General features: G+C 47.9%; 1 protein-coding gene across 1 annotated transcript in view; it reads left to right on the forward strand.

The window, feature by feature from the left end:
- The window catches only part of CACNA2D3 (calcium voltage-gated channel auxiliary subunit alpha2delta 3), a gene marked incomplete at both ends in the record, with an annotated part of 817,125 nt that overhangs the window by 412,377 nt on the left and 381,785 nt on the right, over window positions 1-22,963 (forward strand). The window contains 2 exons of the mRNA XM_079795466.1: window positions 5,374-5,463; window positions 14,299-14,412. Of these exons, the coding sequence (XP_079651592.1) occupies window positions 5,374-5,463; window positions 14,299-14,412 (204 nt within the window). The remainder of the gene's footprint in view (window positions 1-5,373; window positions 5,464-14,298; window positions 14,413-22,963) is intronic.

Genomic DNA, 22,963 nt, shown 5'->3' on the forward strand with positions numbered 1-22,963 from the left:
CAGAAGACAGGGGCACACCCCCTCCGAGCCTCTGGCAAATGGATTTCTGCTGTTTGGGTTTGGTGCTCAGTGGCAATGGGACAGATCACAGGCTTACTTAGACATTTCAGTGAGGAATTTGACATCAGAGTGAGATGGACGTGACCATCGGGACACTGAATTAACTGATGTAAGCGAGAGGCTCAACAGGGCGCGCTGATTCTTAGCTTCCTCATTTTAGTTTGGTGCAAAGTCACTTCATACAGTCGAGCGCTTCTGATGCACCCGCGTGCTGATGAACCCCAGGAGGGACGGCGGACTCCCGGACAGAGCTCCTGTGCTCACACGTGCTCTTGTTCCACTGGGCTTCATGTACACATCACAGACTCAAAAATAAAATGATTAGGGATTTCATGACGGTGACAGCAAAACGTTAAGCCAAGCACGGGACCTTCTGAGCATGGGATGGTGGCTTTGCACAGGACCAGACAGGCTCTGTGCCCTGCATGCTGGGCTTTATAGGAACTTTGAAGGCTGTGCCCCGGGTGCTGGGGGGCATTGCTGCTTAGGGGTTCAGATATGGGGCTCAGTACTTGGAAACCCACCTTCCTCATGCTTGTTCTGCCGTCATGGGCAAAAATTTCACTATTCCGAGTCCCCATTTGCTTATGTATGCAAAATGGGAACATAATCGTACTTTTGGGGAGTTAGGATCTGTGAGGCAATGCAGTAAAAGCAGTGCCTGGCATGCAGCTGTCAGTGGGCCAACCTTGCTGCACTGGAGGACTTGGGTGGCAATGTCCCAGAGCCTTTCCAAGGCTGAGGTGCCACAGTGCCCTCATCCACACCTGACGGGTACGAAACCCAGGTGTGCTGGACGGGAGTCACCCGATGGGCATCACTGACAGGGGCTGTCAGCCTCCCCCCACGTCTCCCCAGGAAGGACCGCCGCTACTCAAGGGGTCTTGGATGGGGGACGGTTCTGTCCACTTTCATGTTAATTCCCTGCTCTTAATTGGCAGGATTCAAACATTCCCTGTAATTATAGAGACAGGAAAAAACATGGTTGCTGTTATCACCGAGCGTGTTATCACTGTTGATTCAAGGAAATCAAATGCTGGTAAGGGAGAGGGTTATTCCAGCAGGACCCCTGGCGGCCTGGATGTTGTGCGTGTTTCACAGAGATAAGCGGCCTGGCTGTGCGGTTGGCACTCGGGCACACAGAGCCGTGGCGCTCGCGTTGCTTCACCTCCCCAGGCAGTAAGCCGCCTTAATTGCTTTGGAAGCCAGGCCTGGTCCCGGGCAGCAGCATATGCTGCATGCGTGCCTGAAGCAAAGATAAAGAGCCACCCTCCTCCTCCTTTATTGAAGTTTAATAATAAAATGGAACTGTCACCACTTCCAATAAATTGTTTATTTTAATTTAGAAAAATAATGAAAACTGGCCACCTTCTGGCACACAGTTGCTGAGGAGCGTCTGCCTGGCTCGGGCCGTCCCGAGTCCTCTGTTCTCTGGAGCCGGCTCTGGGAGACACGCAGGTCTCGGTGTCCCTGACATCAACCACGTGCCTCTCCCCGTCTAATAAAACCTGGACCTGGAAGGGCAAGATGAGTCATTTTTCAAGGTGTATTAGATTGTAAAGTTGCAAACCAGGAAGATGGCAGAGAGGAAGTTTTGTAGGATGTTTTTTAGTATTGCTTATAGTGAGTATGAAATTCAAAGTCTCCCGTTTGCCTGCCATCACGGTCTTTCAGATGACTTCTCTTTTCCTGTGATATCCGTGAGAGGTTAGTCCAGCCCCCTAGCATTGGGGGAGAATGAAGGCTCCCAGGAAGGAAGTATCTTGCACAGGCTGATAGAGAGGGCAAGTGGCCCGTCAGGAGCTGGAATTCAGGCCACGGCTCCCACCTGCTGCTCTGAGGCACTGCTGCTCCCACTCCCACTCCCCTGCAGGACCTGTCCCATCCCCATTCCACAGGGGGCAATACTAAGGCCTGAGAGCCAAAGCTACTTGCCTCGGGGCCTCATAGCTGGTAAATGGTGTAACCAGAACTAGGAAGTCTCCTGAATCCTAGTTCAGCATTTGTTTTGTTTCCCGGGGTTCCACAGGGTCTATGTACCGACTGCTTCCATGCAGTGATTATAATATGATCGCATTAAATATAACAATTTTTGAATCTAGAGCAGCCACAACTGGGAGCAGAGAAAAGGGAATCCGTACTGATGAGGAGGCTGCAGGGCCGTCAACAGGCTTCTTCGTTCCCTTTCAGACACGACCCTTAGAGGCATGTGATTAGGATTCTCCAGCAATATCTCCAGGCCATGATAGTGAAAGTGCACCCAGAGCATGCTGGGTACGCAGTGCCTTGCTCCCTGTGTGAAAACCATAAGATGCAATGATAGTGGTTAAGAGGGGGCAGAGGGAGTGGCATAGATGAGATGAGGAGGGTCATTGTAATGCAGGGGGAGCTTCAGGGAGGTACTGTCTCAGCCAAGTTTATGTGACGGATGTGGTTATCAAGCTCCTGTCCATTAAGTGGCCCAAATCCTGCTAGATCTGGTCGGGCAAAAAGCAAATCTGTTGGCTCACATACCTGAAAATGCTAAGCATAGCTGGGTCTAGGGGCTCAGCCATGTTCTCCTGATGCCATCTTGCCCCCTCCATCGTGGGCTCTGCTCTGAGTGGCTGTTACCTTCCTCAGGTGAGCTCTTCCTGGGCAGTGGCTAGATGGCGGCAGGCAGCACCAGCCTCCCTCCCTGACCTGTCATCTCAGTGGAGCACCTTCTTCCCCACATGTCAGCGGAAGCCCAGGGATTGGATCCTGTGCCCATGCCTGACCTCGGCCGATGAGGTGGAATTCACAGATTGGACGGGCCTGATACATGGGCCCACCCCTTGATCTGGGAAGGAGGGAGAAAGGTGTTAGCCATACCTACGCCATATAAATTATGAGCGGTGGGGGAGAAGGAAAATCAGAAGAAGGGGAATGGATGCTGGACAAGCGGAAATCACACGTATCCACTGGCTACAAGCCTTAGGGTTTCCTCTGACTGACAGTAGGTCAATGGCTTGGTGAGGAGGAGGTGCTGTGTCCAGGCCAGCAATGTCTGATAGAACTAACTATGCAATGGTGGGCATGCTCGTTCTTCCTCGCTGTCCCATGCAGCAGCTACTAGCCACATGGGGCTATCAAGCCCTTGAAATACGGCTAGGGAGAATGAGGAGCTGAGTTTTTAATGTTAGGTAATTTTAATTGAATTTAATGTAAATAGCTCCATGTAGCTCATGGCTACCTTGGTGGACAGAGCAGCTCCTGGTGGAAGCCAATCAGGGGAGATGTTTTTCTGAAAGGCAATATGGGTTTTCGTGTAAAAGGAGAGTTGGACCGAGGGTTTAATGCAGCTTGGAGGACCAGGGGAATGAAGCTGATTGGGTTCAGGGTATGGAGGAGGAGCAAAGGCAGCTTGGATGAGAGGGACGTGGGAGAGAAAGAAACAAAAAGCAAGTTCTTCATCTGTGATACCATTTGGAAACCCTTAACCTGAGGAAATGTTTTTCCGTCTAATATATGGACCAGATTTGTACCAGGAAAAAACAAAATCACAACTGACCTCGTTACAAAAGCAAATCCCATGACATGTTGTTGCATTTTACCCCTAAGTATCCAGTAATGAAAGCAACCATTGCCTGGAGCGCTTTCTCCACAGGACACGCAGATACACATGGATTAAAAGGAAAACTAAGAAGGGCTGCTGTCTTATTAAAAAAACACAATACTGTGTAAACTGTGTGACTGAGCACAATGAAATGAAGTTGACAGAAATGACATCAGTGAACAGAATGAACTTGTCAAAGCAGGCTCTGGTCACTGCTGCGGGAGCATGGGGCTGGTTAAAGAGCAGCCTCTGCAAGCGGCATGCTGGGTGTGCGTGTGTGACACTCGCCAATCCCGAGTCCTCTCGGTGGCCAACCCCTACAAGTAGGTTCCAGGTGGTTGTGCTTGGTGAAGGTGGACCGATCTGTTCTGATCGCCCTGACTCTTCTGTGGCCAGGATGCCTGGGCTTCCTTAGACCCACGTACTGCCCGGATTTGTTCACGAGGTGCTCATGTAGGGCGTGCCAGGTGCTCAGTGTCCTGCTGGGCCGTGAGCACCAGGCAGGAAGGACAGAGAAGCCCAGAGCTTGGTTCCTGGCAGTGTGGTTTTTCTGGTTCCCGGGCCTTTAGCATTTCTCTCCCCCATCACACAAGCATTTGACAATCTCCTATAGACTTGGCCACAGCTCAGACACGGGGATGAAGAAAGAGCATTCTGGAGCCAGACTAGCCAGGTGTATGCCAAGCTCATGGCCAGTACCTGACATACAAAATACTAAAAAAAAAAAAAAAAAAAAAAAAGCAGTAGGTGTATATGGGAAAGAAGGAGGGCATTAAAGTGGGTGGAGCTGATGTGGGGAGGAACCTGGGCCTGACACCTAGGAGGTGAGTGGATTTGGGCATGGTGCTGAGCCTCAGTCTCCCCATTTGACAGGTGGGGTGAGGAACCTCACAGGATTGTTCTGAGGACTCAGTGACCTGGTATTTAAGAATCTAACATGGAGCAGGCTTTGATAACCAGAGCTGCTCTGAACATGAGGGCGTGGTTGCTGTGCGGGCCAGGTGGGCCGGGGAAGGTCTTGGGGGTGCATGAATAACCCCAGGGTGAACGATCCACTTTGAATCCAGCCTTGATTCGTGTTCGGCCTGGGTGTCATTAAAGCTGAATGGCCTTGAGGATCCCACTGAAGCCCTAGTCCCGTTGGCCAGCGAGCCTGCAGTCCATCCCCGTGACAGTGGCCTGGTGTTTCCTGAGGGGGCACAGGTAGAACAGTGTCTTAGAACCATTAGCCATGACCCAGGGCCTGTCTCTATGACCTGTTCAAATTCTGTGATCAGTTTCAGGGTCCCATGGCAGATGAACCATGAGTGGGTGTCACCATCTCAATACTGATGGCATGCTTGGGGCATTGTTGGGTACCAGGGCATGGTAAGAGAAAAAGAAAAAAATAATCCTAGACCAGGAAATCGCCAGCAAACGTTTTCCACGAGCCCACCCTTCCTGCCTCCTGGTGACTTCTCTGATCCGTTTTCCCAACAGACAGGGAGTGGATGCCTTTGGGAAGAGAAGAATTCCCTTCAATAGAAAATAAATGGTTTCAGAATGGGTCAGCTAAAAAATAATGCCAGGCACCTAGTCTCTGTGGACAGAGGCTGTGGTTCAGTGGACATCACACACACTCGACATGTCCCTGGGCATGTGCTGGGCCCCTCTTGCCCATTTGTTGGGAGCAGCAACATGTGGGGCATTTCTCATAACAGGGCAGACACTAATGGGTTTTCTACTTTTTGTTTCAGCACTTCAGGGAGCACCTGGACAAACTTTTTGCCAAAGGCATCGGGATGCTGGATATCGCTCTGAACGAGGCCTTCAACATTCTCAGCGATGTAAGCTCCTCTCAGATTTGCCTTTCTCTCGTCCAACAGACTAAATGGGATTCATTTTAGTTGTGGACCAGCATTATGATTAGGCCTGGCTGTCACTGAGCAGTGTCCACGGCACAGGGTGGGAGGGTGAGGTGGCCAGCCATGTGTGAGGTCTGGGGAACCAGGTCCAGTGGGGAGGCCAAACCAGCCCCCTGCTGGGCAGAGTGGTGGTGCAGTCTGGTCGGACCCACCAGCCATGCTTTTGGACGCAAAAATATCCGGACACCTTATAATGAAGACTTCTTTTCACCTGAGAAACTCCATGTCTTCATAGAGTAGACCCGTGAATGTGACTATGTTTCGAGGTTTAGAGTGTGCTATCCCTCTCCTCCCTTCTCTTCCAGCCCCTTGGAAATCCCCAATAAACAGCACCATAGTCAAGGCTCCAATAAGTACTGCAGGGAAGGATTCTGTGTAATCAGCTGTGTCTCACACTTTGAACAAAGAGTATTTTTCTTCAAGTAGCACCTGCTAGCATCCCAGGCAATGCGTTGGTATTGGGCAGGTGATTCTTTTCCTTGAATCCACCTGTGTGAAGCTAGAACCACATGCGACTTTTGTGTCCCCATTGCTCTGGGAGGGTGATGGGGAAAATGATGAATGTCTTCGTCAATGCAGTTCCTGGATCACTTATTTAGATAACATGTATTGTATGCTTTATAATGTCAGACAAGACAGTAGGGAACAGAATTGGCAACTGTTTGCCTTAAATTACCTTGCATGTTAGTGCGAAGGTCAGCACATTTTGGCCCATGAGCCATATCCAGGCTGCATGTGTGATTGAAATGCAGCTATGCCCACCTGCTTGTGTAGTGTCTGTGCCTACTCACGCACTACATCGGTAGAGCTGGTTAGTTGCACTAGGGACTGCATGGCCTATAAAACCTAAAATACTTACTATATTGGCCTTTACAGAAGATGCTTGCTGATCCCAGTTCTAGTGAGCAAAGACAGATGAGGTACATTTCCTATGAAGAAGGATAGCACCATTGTGTCAGCATGATGGCATTTGCTGCTTTATACAGTGAGGCCAGGGAAGGTCTCTCTGATGCGGTGATGTTGCAGGAGAGACCTGAAGGAAGTGAGGGAGTAGCCATGTGCATACTTCCGGCAAGAAGCTTCTAGCAAGAGGAACAGCAAATGCAAAGGCCCTGAGGCAGGGATGTTTGGTATTTTTACAATACAGCGAGGAGACAAGAACAAAGTGAGGAAGAGAGATCATGCTAGGGAATGAGATCGCGGGGTAGCAGGAGCCGGATCATGTGGAGCGTTGCAGACCCTGGAAAGGATTTTGGCTCTCGCTCTGGTTGGGATGGAGTCATTGGGGTCTGAGCAGAGAATGGCACATTGGGTTTCAGCAGTATTTGGCTGGCTGTTGTGTTTAGAAGCAACTGTAGGTGGGCAGAGACAATAGCAGGAAGGCCATTAAATCATCTGGGTGACAGATAATAATGGCTTGGATCAGGGAGGCAGCAATTGAGATGTTAAAAAGCAGAAAAATAGAAAGCACGGTATTTCAAACAGCAGGAGTTTAATGCTGAGAATTGGTTGCACTGGGGATGGAAAAGCTGAGACCAAGCAGGGAATGATACAATCCACAGATGAATGCCAGCAGGAGGCGCTCCACTCTAGTGCAGGAGGGACAACAGGAGGGTGGGACTACATCAGAGCCTCCTCACTGTGGCCATCCAGAGGGAGCAGAACCAGGGAGGGAAAGGCCTGGCATGGGGAAGCTAGTGCTGGGAGGAGACACAGCCATTGCCAGAAAACGCCACGCCCTTACAGCAGAGAGAAGGGAGAAATCGCTCAGAAACCTGGCTTCTCCTTGGTGTCCTCCAGTATTCTCCTGCACATGAACTTTGTCAAGACTGCTGGGGAGACTTGGAAACGTGGTTTTCAGGAAAAAGGCATGGGGTGAAGCTGAGAGTGAACAGGCACTAAATGGGGTGGCCACTGTGTTGAGGTGTTGCCGGAGCTGGGAGGCCTGCAGAGGTTCAGGGCCTCACTGCACTGAGCCCCCAGGCAGCTGGGTGGGGCCGGCTGGGCCAGGTTGCAGCATCCAGCCAACACTGCACAAGCCCTTTGTGGTGATCAGGCATGCCCAGTTCCCAAACTTGACTTGTTCCACTCAGCTACACTGCCCTCTCAAGCCAAGGATAGGGCCTGATTCTAGACTCCCTTTTACCAGTACAGCTGTTGGCACCCAGAAGGCCATTTAGGTCTCAGCAGTGAGCCAATGCCACAACTGAAGAGGAGAGAAAAGTAAGAAGGGAAGGTGCCACACCAGCTTCTTCAATGTAAACCCAAGGCCATCCCCTCTCAGTCACCCCAAGGGGCTGTCAGCTAGGGATAATTAACATTTATGCAAGCCTCGTTGTTTAGGACAGTGCACTTCTGTTAACACCTTATTAATCACTTGGAAGCATACCTGGCCTGAGCAAAGGGCCAAGCTGCACCTTTAAGTTCTGGCTTGAATCCTAGATAGATGCCTTCTCTGGGCTTGGAGATGCGGAGCTCTGCCTCTCAGCAGGCTCTTCTAGTAGCTAATATTGAAAGGACGTGGCACGATCGGAAAATTGGCTCCCTTTTCATCTCAAAAGCCTCATCTCTGCAGCAGGGGGAGGCTAGTTTGATCCGGGGACTCCCTGTTTGGAGACCTGCCTGCAGTGCACTTCTGTTCTTTTGCTCTTTGGCAGCGGTGGTGCAGGACTGAGAGTTAGAAGAGGCTTGTCCTGTGGTTACGTTCGTGGCCTCTGGAGTCAGGCAGGCTGGGCTGAGAAGCCTGATTCTGTGGCCTTGAGAAAGCTGTGCTCAGTTTCCCCTTACTTTCCTCACCTGTGAAATGGGGGCAGGCATAGACCCCGCATTGGCCTGATGATTTGTGAGGTCCAGTGCCAAATGAAATGCAGGCTCCTTATTGGAAAGTTAATAAGAATTTTAAGAGCGTGACAGCAGTGTTAAGCCAAGTGTATGACCCTGAACAGCTGTGCATGTCACAGGCCTATGAAGTTGGGCCTGGTAGACGGAGGTTGAGAAGTCAGCATGGGGAAGCGGTGCCTGGTCCCCTCTCAGTGGTGCTGGGCTCAGTGAGCAGTGCCATCTCCGTGACTTGGGACACTAGGCTGCCTCAACTCTGCCAGGCTGCCTGTGGCTTCTAGGAGTAGCTCCCTCTCCTGATGCTTTGGTCCTAGTCTCAGCCAAGGCCTCAGGAATATTCCTTTGTTATTGGTGGGGAGAGGTCCTCATCTCTACTGGTTGCTAGTAGAGTAGGTTTCTTGCAATATCCTGAGAAAAGGAATTTTCTGAGACTTGTATGCAAGAATGAGAGATTGTATATATATATATATATATATATATATATATATATATATATATATATATATATATATATATATTTCTGTTAATTCAAACCCCTGAGTTTCCAAGGTCCTATTTCCCTCAGTCACGCCATAAAAGAAGGCCCGTTTTGCTTTCAGCAGAGCTAAAATCAAAGCCAGTATCCAGAGTTTCTGTTCCATGTCAGTGCATAGTCCAATCCAGGCTAGTTTTAGTTTGTGTTTCTCACTGCCATTCATCAGTCCATTGCCTGTGGGGTCCACATGGCCATGGGCCATGCGTCTATAGAGGGAACATAGGCCGAAGCAAAGCCAAAGGGACCAGAGAGCCAAGAGCAAGTGAATAGCATGAGCTCTTTTGTCTGCAGGATTATGTATCTCCAGATTTTCATGGGCTTCAGTGGCCCTGTCCATTCTGGTCAATGATCACTGTTCCCAGGATTGACTGACAGCAAGCACCTTCCTGACGTCGGCCCGACTCACTGTGCACGCACCTACCCTCCACTTTGTCCAGTCTCCTTCCCCAGCAATCTGCAGGGAATGGGCTGGGGGTTCCCTGGGGAGTGTGAAATTGCAGCTTCCTGGTGAAGCTGCCCAAATGACATGCCTCTAATATCTGGCGTCCCCTTTGCTCCTTTCCTATTTTTAATAACTAATTACAATGGTATCACTTTCATCTCCTCTCTTCTTTTCCTTCTCCGGTTCCTTTTCTCTTCCCTTGCCTTCCACTTACCAATTTTGTTCTCAGACACCTCTAAGCCAGTGTTTCTCATTGCATGCCCAGTTGAATGCTGACCTTCCAAGATACTCCCACATAGGTGCTGTGATCAAGGTGAGGAGATACGCAGTGCACTTGGACATGTTAAAGGCCTGGAAGTCCTGCAATGAACTGACCTTTTCAAATATGTTTATACCAGTATTCAAACGTAGTGACCCCAGGAACCCTTTATATCATTGTCATACCCATAGGATTAGAATCTTGCACAAGTCACAGTCCAAGGAGCACACTTTCAGGCATGGGATCTTTGTGTACTCCAGGGGGGTAGATTACCCTCCAACACTTCTACCATCCAGAGACTTCACCAACACATGGCAGATTTCCCCCCTTGAATCCTGGCGAGAAGTATTTTTGAACCAGGGAAACCTTCCACAAACCTACCTGCTCTGACTCACCTGGAAAAGTCCTCTAGGGCCTGGCTAATCAGAGCAAGTTATGGGCCAAATGTAAATCCGGAAAGTAAGAAACAGAAGGTACAAAAAATGTTACAAAATGTCCCTACTTGAGGTTGGTTGACAGTTGGCACCATATTTTTTTAATGCACATTTATCTCATAGAGAAAGACATTTCCATTTTATCTCTTGCCATTGGGCTTTTAAATAGACAAACACTTTGAAAAACACAGAGGTGGTTAATCTCTCATGAAAATGAAACTCTAGCTATTTTCCCCTTCACCGATATGATCTTTACGTGATGTACTTTTCTTCCTGTGTATTATGCCTGCCTTTATAAGCAAATATGAAATAAAAAGTTATTTCTCAAACACACAAACACACCTCTCTCTCTCTCTCTCTCTCTCTCTCTCTCACACACACACACACACACACACACACACACACACACATATACACACCTGAAATTGTGACTGTGCCTGGAACTTAGAATAGCTCAGAGGTAACTATAACCAAATGCAGTTAATTCTGTTTTGCATTTACCTGCCTTTCAGTTTCAGTATTTGCTCAGATGACTTAAAGGCTTGCAGTTACTGTACAAACAGCTTTGAAAGGAGCATTCAGATACCCTTGTAAGACCCTCCTGGCTGTTGATCTCTGCTGCCTTTGTTAGATTCTGTAAGAACACAGAGCCAGTTTGCTACAGTAGTTAGCATCTACCTTGTCATGTGACAACTGCAATTATCTTTTTGGCGATGAATATGATCTTTGCAGTGATTACCTTTAAAAATTTTTTTCTTAGCCAATTAAATAAAATTCGGTGACATTTCAAAGACTGTTAATCACAACCAAATGCTTTAAATGTCAGGATGCATTGAAATTTTCTCTGCTAACTGATGAATCACTGAGCTAATTGTAGTTCATCATCAGGCCCTTGTCACTGTTATTATTATGGAAAACACTTTCATCACTCTTGCTATTCAACAAAAAGAAAGTTCTAGACAAATATGAAGAGAAGAGATAGTACTCATCAAAGCATTTGAATTTAATTGCGTTCTCCCAAATTCTCCAACTGCAGATTGCTGCAGAGAATACCAAGGATGCAGCCAGAGAGGAAAATGATGTTTTTAAATAAACAGCTCTGGGCATTCCTTCTTCTAGTCTGCGTTATTCAGATATCTTCATTTCCCCCCTCTTTCTTGCCTTTTATTTGGGAGAGTTTTTCCAGGATGTTTTCAAATGAGTTTCACGAGCAACATCCCCAAGCTATCCTGTATTTTCCCTTTCTGCAGCCTCTGTGACTTGAAGCATAGATCACCTTCATTCAGTGGCCTGCTACTGGGTTTATTCAGTGGCTTCAAGGCTGTGTTGGATGCAAGCTCCCCAAAATATCTCCGGAACAACCTGTTGATAAGACAAGGCTACAAGGCTGTTTTCCTTCCTGCAGGAAGGAGCCAAGTGCACTCTGACCATAAGATCTTAGCAGTGTCTCATATGGGAAAGACAAAGTCCTTTATTGAGACTGATTGAAGTCTGATTGAAGGAGTGTCCTTTAGGTGGAGGAGAAGGAAGAGGCTTGGTTAAGACCCAGTAAGAATCCTAATATTATAGTGTACTAGTAGGATTGGTAGATGCAGCAAGGGGAGGATTTTGAGATGGGAGTTCAAAGAGTCTTAGGTATGAATTGTCCTTTGATGCTTTCTATTGAAGAGTTGATGGGTCTTTCAGGAAGTTCCTGGAAGAAGTGATAAATAATGTTATTTGCAATTTTTATCTCTCTCAGCGAGAGTTTTCTGAAATATTGTTATGTCAATAAAGACGGTAGAATAGTAGTTATGCGAAGCTTTGTGGTGTGATGGTTTTAGTTGTCAGGATTTCTACCTACTCATTTGTGTCATGGGCCATGTCTGCTCATTAATTCAACGACACCTGTCCAGTCTGAGATGTAGGAGTGGCTGCTAGGGCCAGGACTTAAATGAGGTCAGTGTCTAGGGCACAAAATGTAAGGAGGACTCACTCACTCTCAGGATAGTTGCCCTGGTAACGCCAAGTAACCCTGGAACCCTGGACAGGATGGAGACAGGAAAAGGAAGGAGAAGAAAATGGACATTTGTGGAGTCCTACCATGTACCCCTATCTGCTCAAGATCTTATTGGGAGGCCGTAGAGTGTGCTGAATCTGGGAGTGGATTCGGGGGCTGGACTACCTGGGTTCAAATCTCGCTATGGCAGGTAGTAGCTGTGTGACCTTGTTAGCTAATCTCTCTGTGCTTCAGTTTCCCTGCCTTGTAAAATGGGGATAATGATATTACCTACCTCAGAGGCTTAGTAAAGGTTAAATATATACTTATAGCCCAGCATATAATGAAATTTAACCTGTGTTGTAGCAAGCATGTAAGCATGGTACTCCCATCATATAAATGAAGAACAGGACACTCTGAAGTGAGAACTCACCCCAGGTACATAGCTTGTGGTGCTGGGATGGGGTTAAGCACTTTCCACTATCTCCTGATACACCATGCATGTTTCCAGTTGGCTTTGCTCTGTCCCAATGTGGTCGCAAGGCAAGTCATTCCTTTCTTCCATCCACCCATTCATCCATCAATTATAGTCTTCTTTCAAGTTACTACAACTTCAAATTCTACATCAGAATTCTAAGTGCATGAAGTCTGAGCGTTAAACTTTAACTTGAATGTTTTATTAGCTCTTTGGTTCACCAGGAGTCAGCAGCCAATCCAAAAGAAGCTTCTATCCCTTCCCAGTTTCATGGTCAACAGTTTGAACATGCTGGGCACAGTCCCACTGAGTGCCATTGTATATACTGTTTTTTAAAAATACGTTTTTATTGATTTCAGAAAGAGAAAGGGAGAAGGAGAGAGATAGAAACATTAATGATGAGAGAGAATCATTGTTTGACTGCCTCCTGTACACCCCCTACTGGGGATCAAGCCGGCAACCTGGGCATGTGCCCTCACCAGGAATCAAACTGTGACCTCCTGGTTCATGGGCCAACACTCAACCACTGAGCCACACCAGCCGGGCTGTATGCACTGTTTTTTTGTTTTGTTTTGTTTTGCCCTCTCTGGAATGCCCTACCCCAGACACTCACTTCCTTCAGAAGTTACTCAAGTGTCACCTTCTCAGTGAGGTCTTCCCTGACTACTTTTTCTAAAGGTACCCCTTTCTCATATCCTATTCCTTTTCTGTTTTCTTTTCCCACCTCTTAGCATCACCTTATCAAACATATAACAAAATTTACTTATTTACTTTGTTTTTCTAGGTCTCCCCCAAATAGAATATAAACTACACGAGGGAAGGGATTTTTGTATGTTATATTGCCAGCACTGTGTGGACTTTTAGTAAATAATTTTTGAATACGTGAAAAAACTTTATAGATTATAGTAGATGGAGTTTGACGTCTGAAGGTAGAGACTTTTTGTGGTTCCCATGTCCTGGCATTGTCACATCATTGTAGGGTTTTTAAAGGACATGGTGTTGCTTGGAATTGCAGCATGAATGACATTCATTGAGGGAAGTCTTCACTCCTGACTCAGGGAAGGACATGAAGCTCTGGCAAGCCCAGTCTGCCCCTCCCCGCCGCCAGCCTACCTCTCACCAAGGCTGGGACTCTTCAATGTTATGTAAAGCTGAAAGCTGAGGACATGTAGGGCTCTGCACACGAATGGGCACAATCTTGGAATTTCAGCATGCTACACATACTAACATGCATAAACTAGTACAAACATGTTACAAGCTTTCAGCTATATGTTTAAGACGAACCCTAAACCAAGGGTGCTTAAGCTTCTAATCGGAATTGTTATGATCCTGACTTTATTCTCTATATGTCCAAAACCTACTTGATTTTATTGCATAGAACAGCTTGTCCCCATTAGACCCATTCAAACCAGACTCAGATTTTGAAAGAGATGTTGCCTGGCACACAGTCTGCCACTCATATAATGTGTCCCTGACAGGCCGTGCCAGCTCCTCTGGGCTTATGTTCTGAAGGCTGTCCACACTGGGAGGTGAGAGAGGTTAGATGTGTTCGAATCTCACTTCCCACCTTATACCTGGTTTTCAGAGATCCCTTCTGTGGTCTGTATGTCGTTCCAAGTTGTCAAAGCGTGATCCCTGTGTGGAGAAGGCCTTCTTGAGCAGGTTCTGCATTGGTGGTGCCCGTGCGCTCCCTTCCGAGAGGCTCCCTAAGCCCACGGCCTCTTGCTTCTGAAGTCTCACAGATACACAGAGCTCTCTGATGAGTTGTTTTATTCTGCACTCACTTCTTTCCACAGTTCAACCACACGGGACAAGGCAGCATCTGCAGCCAGGCCATCATGCTCATCACCGACGGGGCGGTGGACACCTACGACACGATCTTTGCCAAATACAACTGGCCCGAGCGGAAGGTAAGTGGAGGCTGAGCCGGCCACGAAGTGCAGTCCATGCAGAATCTCTGTTGTGTGGAAACCTCCGGATCATCCACAGATAAGTAGATTTAATCCCATAATGGCCTCTGGTTTCTCAGCCTTGTGTTTGTTGGTTCACCACAACGGAACTATGGCTTTCCCTCTTCTCAAAATGAAATGTGTTTGGAGGAGAGAAGAGCCCCGTAAAGACATGTTCAGTGAAAAGATGCGCTGTGACGTATGCTTTGTCCACTTGGGGCAGTGCTTCTCCCTGTTCTCCATGAGCCAGAGTTGCTTGAGGGGCCAGCACTCGTGGATGGTGAGGTCAGCCCCGTCAGCCCTGGCAGCCCTGCGGCATCTCCTTTATGATTCTGTGTTGCTGTAGCTCCTTGTTGAGCCCTCGTGACCACCCGGAAGCTTCTCGCCATCCCTCCCTCCCCCAGTGCTGTTCCCCACGCATGTCCGAGTATGTTCTCTATTCTAATTACTTCTTTGCTCTCCATGTTGACATTTATTTATCTGTTGAACCCATGTGCTAGGATTGGATATTAATATTTTTGGCGCCTTTTGAGTGCCTTAACCCAGAGGTTCCTCAAGCTATTAGCCATTTTGAATTTGCTGGGGACAGCTCTCAAGTTATGAATATGCAAACCCCCCTCTACACCTACTGAATCAAAATCTCTGAGGTTATGGCCCAGGAATCTGTGTTTTCAATCAGTTCCTCAAGTGGGCACCAATCAGCAGGTGGGCAGCAGGGGATCACTGTCTTACCTAAAGGGTGGCATTTCAGCAGGGAAATGAAGTCACTGGGATAGGGCGCTAACCTGGGGCATCACAAAGTGTTCTCCTACCCTCTGTGCCGACAGCCTTGCTCTGGCGTCCTCTATAGGTGCGTGAGACCAACCAGAACAAGTGCATCCTGCTTGTTCTGCTTTGTATGTTTAATTTCTGGGAATTGAACTAACCATGCACACTTGGTAAAAAAGAAACAGAAGGCAAATGACAACTGTGCTCAGCCGTATCTGGGGAGCAGGGACCCTGGGGAGAGCAGGGACCCCGGAGGGAGCGTGAGATTCGGTCCATGTTCCCTCACTGACTCTTGGTCCCCATGTGTCTATGATAACATTGGCATCTTACCTCACCAGGTGTGAGTCTGGTTTTTAAACGTACACACCTTTGTACAACCTGGTTCCCAAATGGTCACCACCTCCTTCTCTGGGGCTTACCCTTAGAAATAGCCATCATTTCTGAGGCTGGAGGAAAAGCTAGCTGAGCTGGGCGTACTAAGAGAACAGAGGGCTCTGACACGGCACCTGCCTAACTTATCCAGGGATACATTTGGCTGAACACAGCTTCCTCAATAAGCACTGACTTTAGAATCCAATCCTGAATCAGATGATGTTCACTGGGAAATAAACAAGGTAACTCAGATGCTGTATTTCTGGTGACGATTTCCAGGGACAGGTGGAAGCCAGAGATCATTCCCGATAATTGTATGTGACGTGAAAGGAGGAACAGGCTGGGTGGACGTGTACACCTGCAGCACACAGCACAGTGCTAGGCACGTGGCTGGTACCTAATGCTCAACCCTGAGGGCAGCTAAGTGACGGGGCCGGGAGGGAGGCCACAGCACCAGTGAACGGGGGTGCAGTCAAATAGGAGGTTCACGGATGCCATGGCATCTCACAGCAGGTTGAAGGGTATTTTGACTAATGTAGGACCATCTTAAATAAAAGAAGAAAGTGAAGGGGCCTTTTAATAAGCAGCTCCATCAACACCAAATGTGTAGTCATATGAGTCTCATGCGCAGAATCACGTGAATCCCTCCCGCTGGGTGATACTTGATGGAGAGCAGTTGCTGGAATATTCTATGTAACATCATGGCATTGCTTGCAGAGAGAGGCAGAGGATGAGGGCTGCACAGTCATAATTCTTCAGACAAAACACAAATTTTAACATGTCTTTCCAAAGGAACAATATTGACTTTAGGCCAGGTGCTTCCTAGGATTGATTGGAACCAGGGTCCTGGAAATTTCAACGTTGCACAAAATCAGTTTCATCTACTTAGAAAGTACTATCAAGCAGAAGCAGATTTCTTTCTGTAGCAAGAAGGTCTTTTTCTATGATTAAAAATTCATAGCAGGACACCTTTCCTTTCTGGAGAGTTCCATAACATATACTTACATATGCATGTACACATACATATACACACACACATACACACATACACATGCCCTCAGGGTTGAGCATTAGGTACCAACCACGTGCCTAGCACTGTGCTGTGTGCTGCAGGTGTACACGTCCACCCAGCCTGTTCCTCCTTTCACATTACATACACTTATCGGGAATGAACTCTGGCTTCCACCTGTCCCTGGAATACACATACAGTCTCTTCTCCATGACTTCTCCGTGAAGATGCAGGTAATAAATGTATATAACACCCTATGTGGTTGCACCCTGTGTTAAAGTGAGATGATGGGCAATGTCTACACAGTCAGTCATCTTTCTCTGTTATTTTGAACATTAGCAGAGGGTTGTGTCATGAGGTGGTTGGTAAGCTTCCAGATGACAGAAACAGGAAATGGGTTCAGGAAGAGGAAAAGTGACCTGAAGACTAGAGCCTGATTCCCATGAGAGCGTCTTTCTCAAACTTGAGAAAGCGAGTAGCAGAACCTCCTGGGGGCTCCTTCCCACAACCCCTGCTTACCGGTCTCCAGTGATGCTGATTCCGTGGGGCCCCGTGGGGCCTGAGAGTGAGCATTCCTAACGAGTCCCCCGGGGATGCCTTTGCTGTGGGAGGAGCAGCACCGTGGGAAACTGCTGCCATAGAGCCCAGAGAGTGGGTGTGGTTACTCCGCGGGCTCTGCCACTTTTGCTCCCCTCTGTCAACCTTCACAGGGACCTGTCCCCTCAGTCAGAGCCAGTGCCCAGGTATACGTTTCTTGGCCCATACTTTGCTTAAAATATTGCCAGTTACTGATCATCATTTAAAAATCTGGCTGTAGTATATACAGTTTTTAAGTTTTAGTTTTTCTTGTAAATGGATACACTTGGCACTTGGGAGCCAACATTCTCCTATGACAAAAAACAAACAAACACACACACAGACACACACACACACACACACACACACACACAAAAAAAAAAAAAAACACACAAAACAACTGGCTGGAGCTGAGAAGTGACTGCTTCCTTAGACGGCAAATGCACGCTCTGTTTGGCCAAGACCCTCACCACTCCATCAATTCCTCTGAGCCCACTTCACCCATATGCTTCCCATGCCCATAGGGATGTGGTGCTGGTCAGCAGGTACTTGCTGTTTCCCAGGTGGGGCTTGTATCGCCAGCCTTGGAGGACTTGTTCCTTTCTCTTGGGCCTGCCCTGAGCTCTCCCCTTTCTGCTCCAGCTGGAAGCCAGCTTCTATTGCCTGAACCCTAAACTTCTGACTCCCTCAGAATTGTCCTAAGGGAGCGTAGCCTCATGGCCAGGACTACTGTTGTTTTGGGCCTGTTTTTCATCCTCACTGGCTTGGTGAGTCCTTGAGGACAGGTTTGTATCTCTGAACAGTCCTTCCACCCTGCACCATATCCTAGTATCCCAGCCCTGCTGAGAAGCGTGGCCTGGCCACCCTAGCCTAGTGCTGAGATTCTGTCCCCTGGTGTTTACACCCTGTATAATCTCCTCACCTTGATCGTGGGCGACACCTATGATTTGCTTCTAACCAATAAAATACGGTAAAGATGAGGGTGTCGCAGATGTAATCAGGCCTCAAGGCAGTAGATTTTGATGTCATCAGAGGAGTTCTATTGAGGGTGGGCCTTATTTAGTTGAAAACCCTTAAAGAGGGCCTGGACACACCCTGATGGGCAGAGACACTCTTCTTGCCAGTTTGATGAAGTGAGTGTCTATTTGGAGAAACCCTGTGACGAGGACCCGAGGGCAGCCTCTGGGACCTGGGGCATCCTCCAGGCGACAGTCACAAAGAGCTGGGCCCTCACTCTTACGGCCACAAGGAGTTGTCTCCTGCTGACAGTGAATGAGCTTGCAGGCGGCGTCGACCTCCAGATAGAAACAGCCCAGTCAGTACCTGGATTGCAACGTTGTGAGGCAGGACCAGAGGGCCCAGCTAAGCTGTGTCCAGACTCCGGACCCAAAGACACTGAGATATCAAATGTGTGTTCGTTTAAGCCGTTACTTTTTTGGTAACTTGTTATGCATCAAAAGAAGCAAGGAAAAGGGAGAAAGGAAAGACAATTACTTATATAGAAATACTATAAACATCCAAAACCTAATGGCTTAAAGTAGCAATTTTATTATTTCTTGCAATTCTGTGCGTTAACTGCGTGGCGAGTCAGCGCCGCATGGTGCCAGGTGCAGTCTCTAGTTAATCTGGGACCGTGGCTGGGCTGCCTCCATTCTGTTCACCACGTGGTGCCTAACTCTCCAGGGCCACCTGTGAACTTTCTCTCCTCAATATAGTACCTGGACTTCCTTACAGTATGGTAGCTGGGTTCCCAGAAAGGGAGATGGGGAGAATGTTGGGAGCAGGCCAGAGGAGCTCTTGGGGCTATCTACCACCTAACCAGGGCTTTGCATAAGGCAACTGATTAGTAAATCATTTTAGAACGAGTGGGAAGAAGGAATGCATTGCTGGTAATTTAACTACAAATCCATGAAGGCAGCAATTGCTGATGCAATGTGTCCCTTGCCAGCATTGTATTTCTGAGTGCAGAAATGAGGAGCTATTTATTCATTTATTGGGTGCCATTTACCTTTGCTTGATATCCATTGGTTTGGGGCTTAATAGCAGCTCTTGTACACTTGGAATAAAATATCCACTTCTCAACATGAAAGGGACTCATTCCAGGATCTGCTCAAGAAATAAAGTTGCCTACATTTAAATTAGAAAAACAGTTATACCTGCCACCTATGTAGTTGTTCTTCCAAGTGAACTATAATAATAAAAAAAAAAGCTCATGCAATTATTTATCACTACTTCCCCTGGTGTGCTAGGTAGAATGGATAGTAAGAAATGGTGAGGAAGGCCCAAGCTGATGGGGCTCGGTTGGCTGGGCGTCATCCTGTGCACCAAAGGTTGCTGGTTTGATTTTAGGTCACAGCCTGGGTTGTGGGCTTGATCCTCGTTAGGGGGTACGCTGGAGGCTGCTGGTCCATGTTTCTCTCTCTCTCCCTCCCCCTTACTCTCTCTCTCTCAAAATCATTATGAAATGGTAAGTGATTTAAAGAAAGGATTGCAAACTAGGCCAAATCTGATCCATTGCCTACTTTGTGTGGCCTATGAGCTATGAATCAATGGTTTTTCACACTTTTAAATGGTGAAAAAAAAAGAACCCCAAGGAAAATAATATTTCAATATTAATGTGAGAAGTATATAAAATACAAAGTTTACTGTCCATAAATAAAGTATTCTTGTAACACAGCCATCCGCATTTGTTTACACGTTGTCTACTGTTGAAGACTTGTGACCGAGACCCTGTGGCCCACAAAGCCTGAAATATTTACTATCTGGCCCTTTAAGAACATGTTGGCCAACCCCTGATCTAAAGGCATCAACAGGATGTTGTTGGAAGTCTCTGAGATGCCCTCAGAATTGTATGCATTGGCTGACTTCAAAATGGTGGGGGCAGTTTCTCCCTATGTTCCCATAGTTTTTCTCTACTTGAATAACAATACTGGCCACATATTAAATGGTGGAGGGATGGAGACTTGATGGCAGATACTTCTATTTATGCTATAGATATGTCTCCTCCATCTTTGGAGCCATTCTTTCAGATTTTTTGAGTCCTTTCTGTCCCCCTCCTTCTCCTTCAGCACTGCCTTCGAAGGAAAGCGAGCTGTGGCACCCAGCCTGGGGCTGCCCCCAGTGCCTGGAAGGTGGCATCTTCATAAACGCTATCCGTAACTGCCCCTGGAGCACTGTTTATGGTGACATGGCACATGGCAGAGTGTCACAGCTTTCAGGTCACTGGACCAACAGGGGACACCCTGGAGAGAATCCAACTTCCTCTTTTCCCAGACCCAGGAAAGCAGAGCCCCCCTGAATACAAATAAAATGGAACCCTTAGAACCCACATCACAGTGGGGCCAGAATGGGTCTACTCATGGGTTCATGACTCTTATTTTGCTTTGCCTTACACAATGACCCTTCTGTGCCTGTTAATGGCCCTGTGCTGTCCTCCTCCATGTGGGTCTGTGATGAGAGACATGGGCAGCACTATATTCCCTTTGCCGAACTTTACATCCCGTGACTATTTTGTAACTGCCAATTCGGACTTCTTAATCCCTTCACCTTTTTCACCCAGTTCACCAACCCTCTTCCCCCTGACAGCTATCGGTCTGTTCTCTGTAACTATGAGTCTGTTTCTATTTTGTTTATTAGTTTATTTTGTTTTTTTTAGATTCCACATATAAGTGAAGTCATACAGTATTTGTCTTTCTCTGTCACCACACACCTGTTAGACTGGCTGTCATCAATAAGTCAACAAACAACAAGTGCTGGTGAAGATGTGGAGAAAAGGGAATCCTTTTGTAATGTTGGTTTCAGGAATGCAAATTGGTGCAGCCACTATAAAAAACAGTATGGAGGTTTCTCAAAAAATTAAAAATAGAACTGTCTTATGACCCAGTGATTTCACTTCTGGGTATATATTCAAAGAAACCCAAAACATTAATTCGAAAGAATATATGCACCCTTATGTTCATTGCAGTGTTATTTATAATAGCCAAGATATAGAAGCACCCCAGGTGCCCATGAGTATACGAGTGGATAAAAAAAAAGCTGTGGCACATTTACACAATGGAAGAAGAATGAAATCTTACTATCTGTGAGAGCATGGATGGACCTAGAGAGTATTATGCTAAGTGAAATAAGTCAGATTTTCAAGCGGTTTTACAAAGCATTTCCTTTACCTTCTTTGAGCCAGGTGAGAGGAGAAAGGATTTACCTGACCACAGGCCGCTGGGGTAGGAGTTAAGACTGTACTGCTTGGAGATAAGAGGTCTCCAAACATTCTCTCCCCACCCACCCCACCTCCACTCTGGCTCTGTCTGTTTCTCAGCCCATAGAAGGAGATTAACATGGGGGCTTGAGGGTGGCAGAGGCTGTTGGCAGAGGAAGTAGAGGGAAGGGATCAGCTATATGGGGGGTAATTCATTCAGTTACCAGACTTTTTATTGAGGGTCCCTGTGTCCCCATCACTGTACCAGAGCCCAGGAGTAGGGGGCTGACCTGTCAGAGGAAGGAGCTCCAGAGAGCAGAAAGCAGATAACAAGTGAAAGGACCAATGAATTAGAAATCATGGTAAACCTCCTGAAGCAGACAGCAAGGGCCAGAGGTGGAGAATGGGGCACAAGGGAAGCCCCTCTGAGGGGAGAGCAGGTAAGTGAACGAGCTGGGCGGAGGGGCAGAGGGAACAGCACTTCCAAAGGCCCGAGAAGAAGGTGGGCGTGTGAGGAGCTGGAGGAAGAGCAGGTGGCTGGATGGGAGCGTCATGGGAAAGGTTGGCAGGACAGCAGGGGCCAGCTCCTCTGGCCTTTAATGGTCACAGTAAGAGGCTGGGATTGTGATCCAGGGGTAGTGGGGAGCCATGGGAGGTTCTTGATCAGGGAGAGGCCTGAGCTGATGGTTTTCAGAAGTTCTCTGACTGCTGCATGGGGATCAGGCTACCTGGCGTGGGCCTGAGCTGTGTCTGCAGTTTGGGTATTGACATTCTTCATCATAATTGATTTCAGTGGGTGGGGACTAGGGGGCGGGTTTCTTTTACTTCCTGTGACTGCTTCCAGGAGGTCCTGGTTCTTCCTGCTGATTTCCTTCCCGGCTTGCTCAGTTGGGTGGTGACACTTCTCTGTCTCTCGCTCCCTGACTGAAGTCCCGTTTGGGTCTGAAAGTTTGGGGTGAGTTTGTGTCGTGGCTGTATTTTTTCCAGGGTGAGAAATCCTAAAGCTGTCTTAGGAAAATGGCAGGAACATTCATCTCTCGTGGTCAGTCAACAATGTGACAGGAAAAGGCATTTCTGTCACAGCAGTGAGAGCTCACCCGGGCCCCCCTCACCGCCGAAGGGAGAGCCGCAATGGTTCGCTGTCTCCCAGCATATCTTTAATTACTTCTGCAGGGATAAGACATCCTGTGACTCGGGCGAGAACATGACGAGACAAGTCAGGAGCGGGGCCCACTGGTGCGTGGCTGCTGCCAGCCACGGAGAAATCAGCTCCTGTCGGGCACCTCCCGCAACAGCAGCGCAGGTCTCTTCCCCACACCCAGAAAGCACGCGGGGACCGTGCACATTCCCACGCGCCCCCCACTGCCCTCAGTAGATGGATATCAAAGGCCACTCGGCGGGGAAGTCCCCCCAAACCCAGCCCCATACTACGTAGGTGCAGAGCCAAACACTTGACTTGCTTTCTCTCCTTTCATCCTTAGCCCTGCCCAGGGGGACACTCCTGTCACCATTCTCGTGCAGGGCACGGAACTCCGGCTCAGGGACATTGTCACTTGATCCCACAGCTCTGAGCTGGGGGCTTTGCTCCTTAG

The sequence above is a fragment of the Cnephaeus nilssonii genome, assembly GCF_951640355.1.
Source record: "Cnephaeus nilssonii genome assembly, chromosome: 17".
NCBI classification, from domain to species: domain Eukaryota; kingdom Metazoa; phylum Chordata; class Mammalia; order Chiroptera; family Vespertilionidae; genus Cnephaeus; species Cnephaeus nilssonii.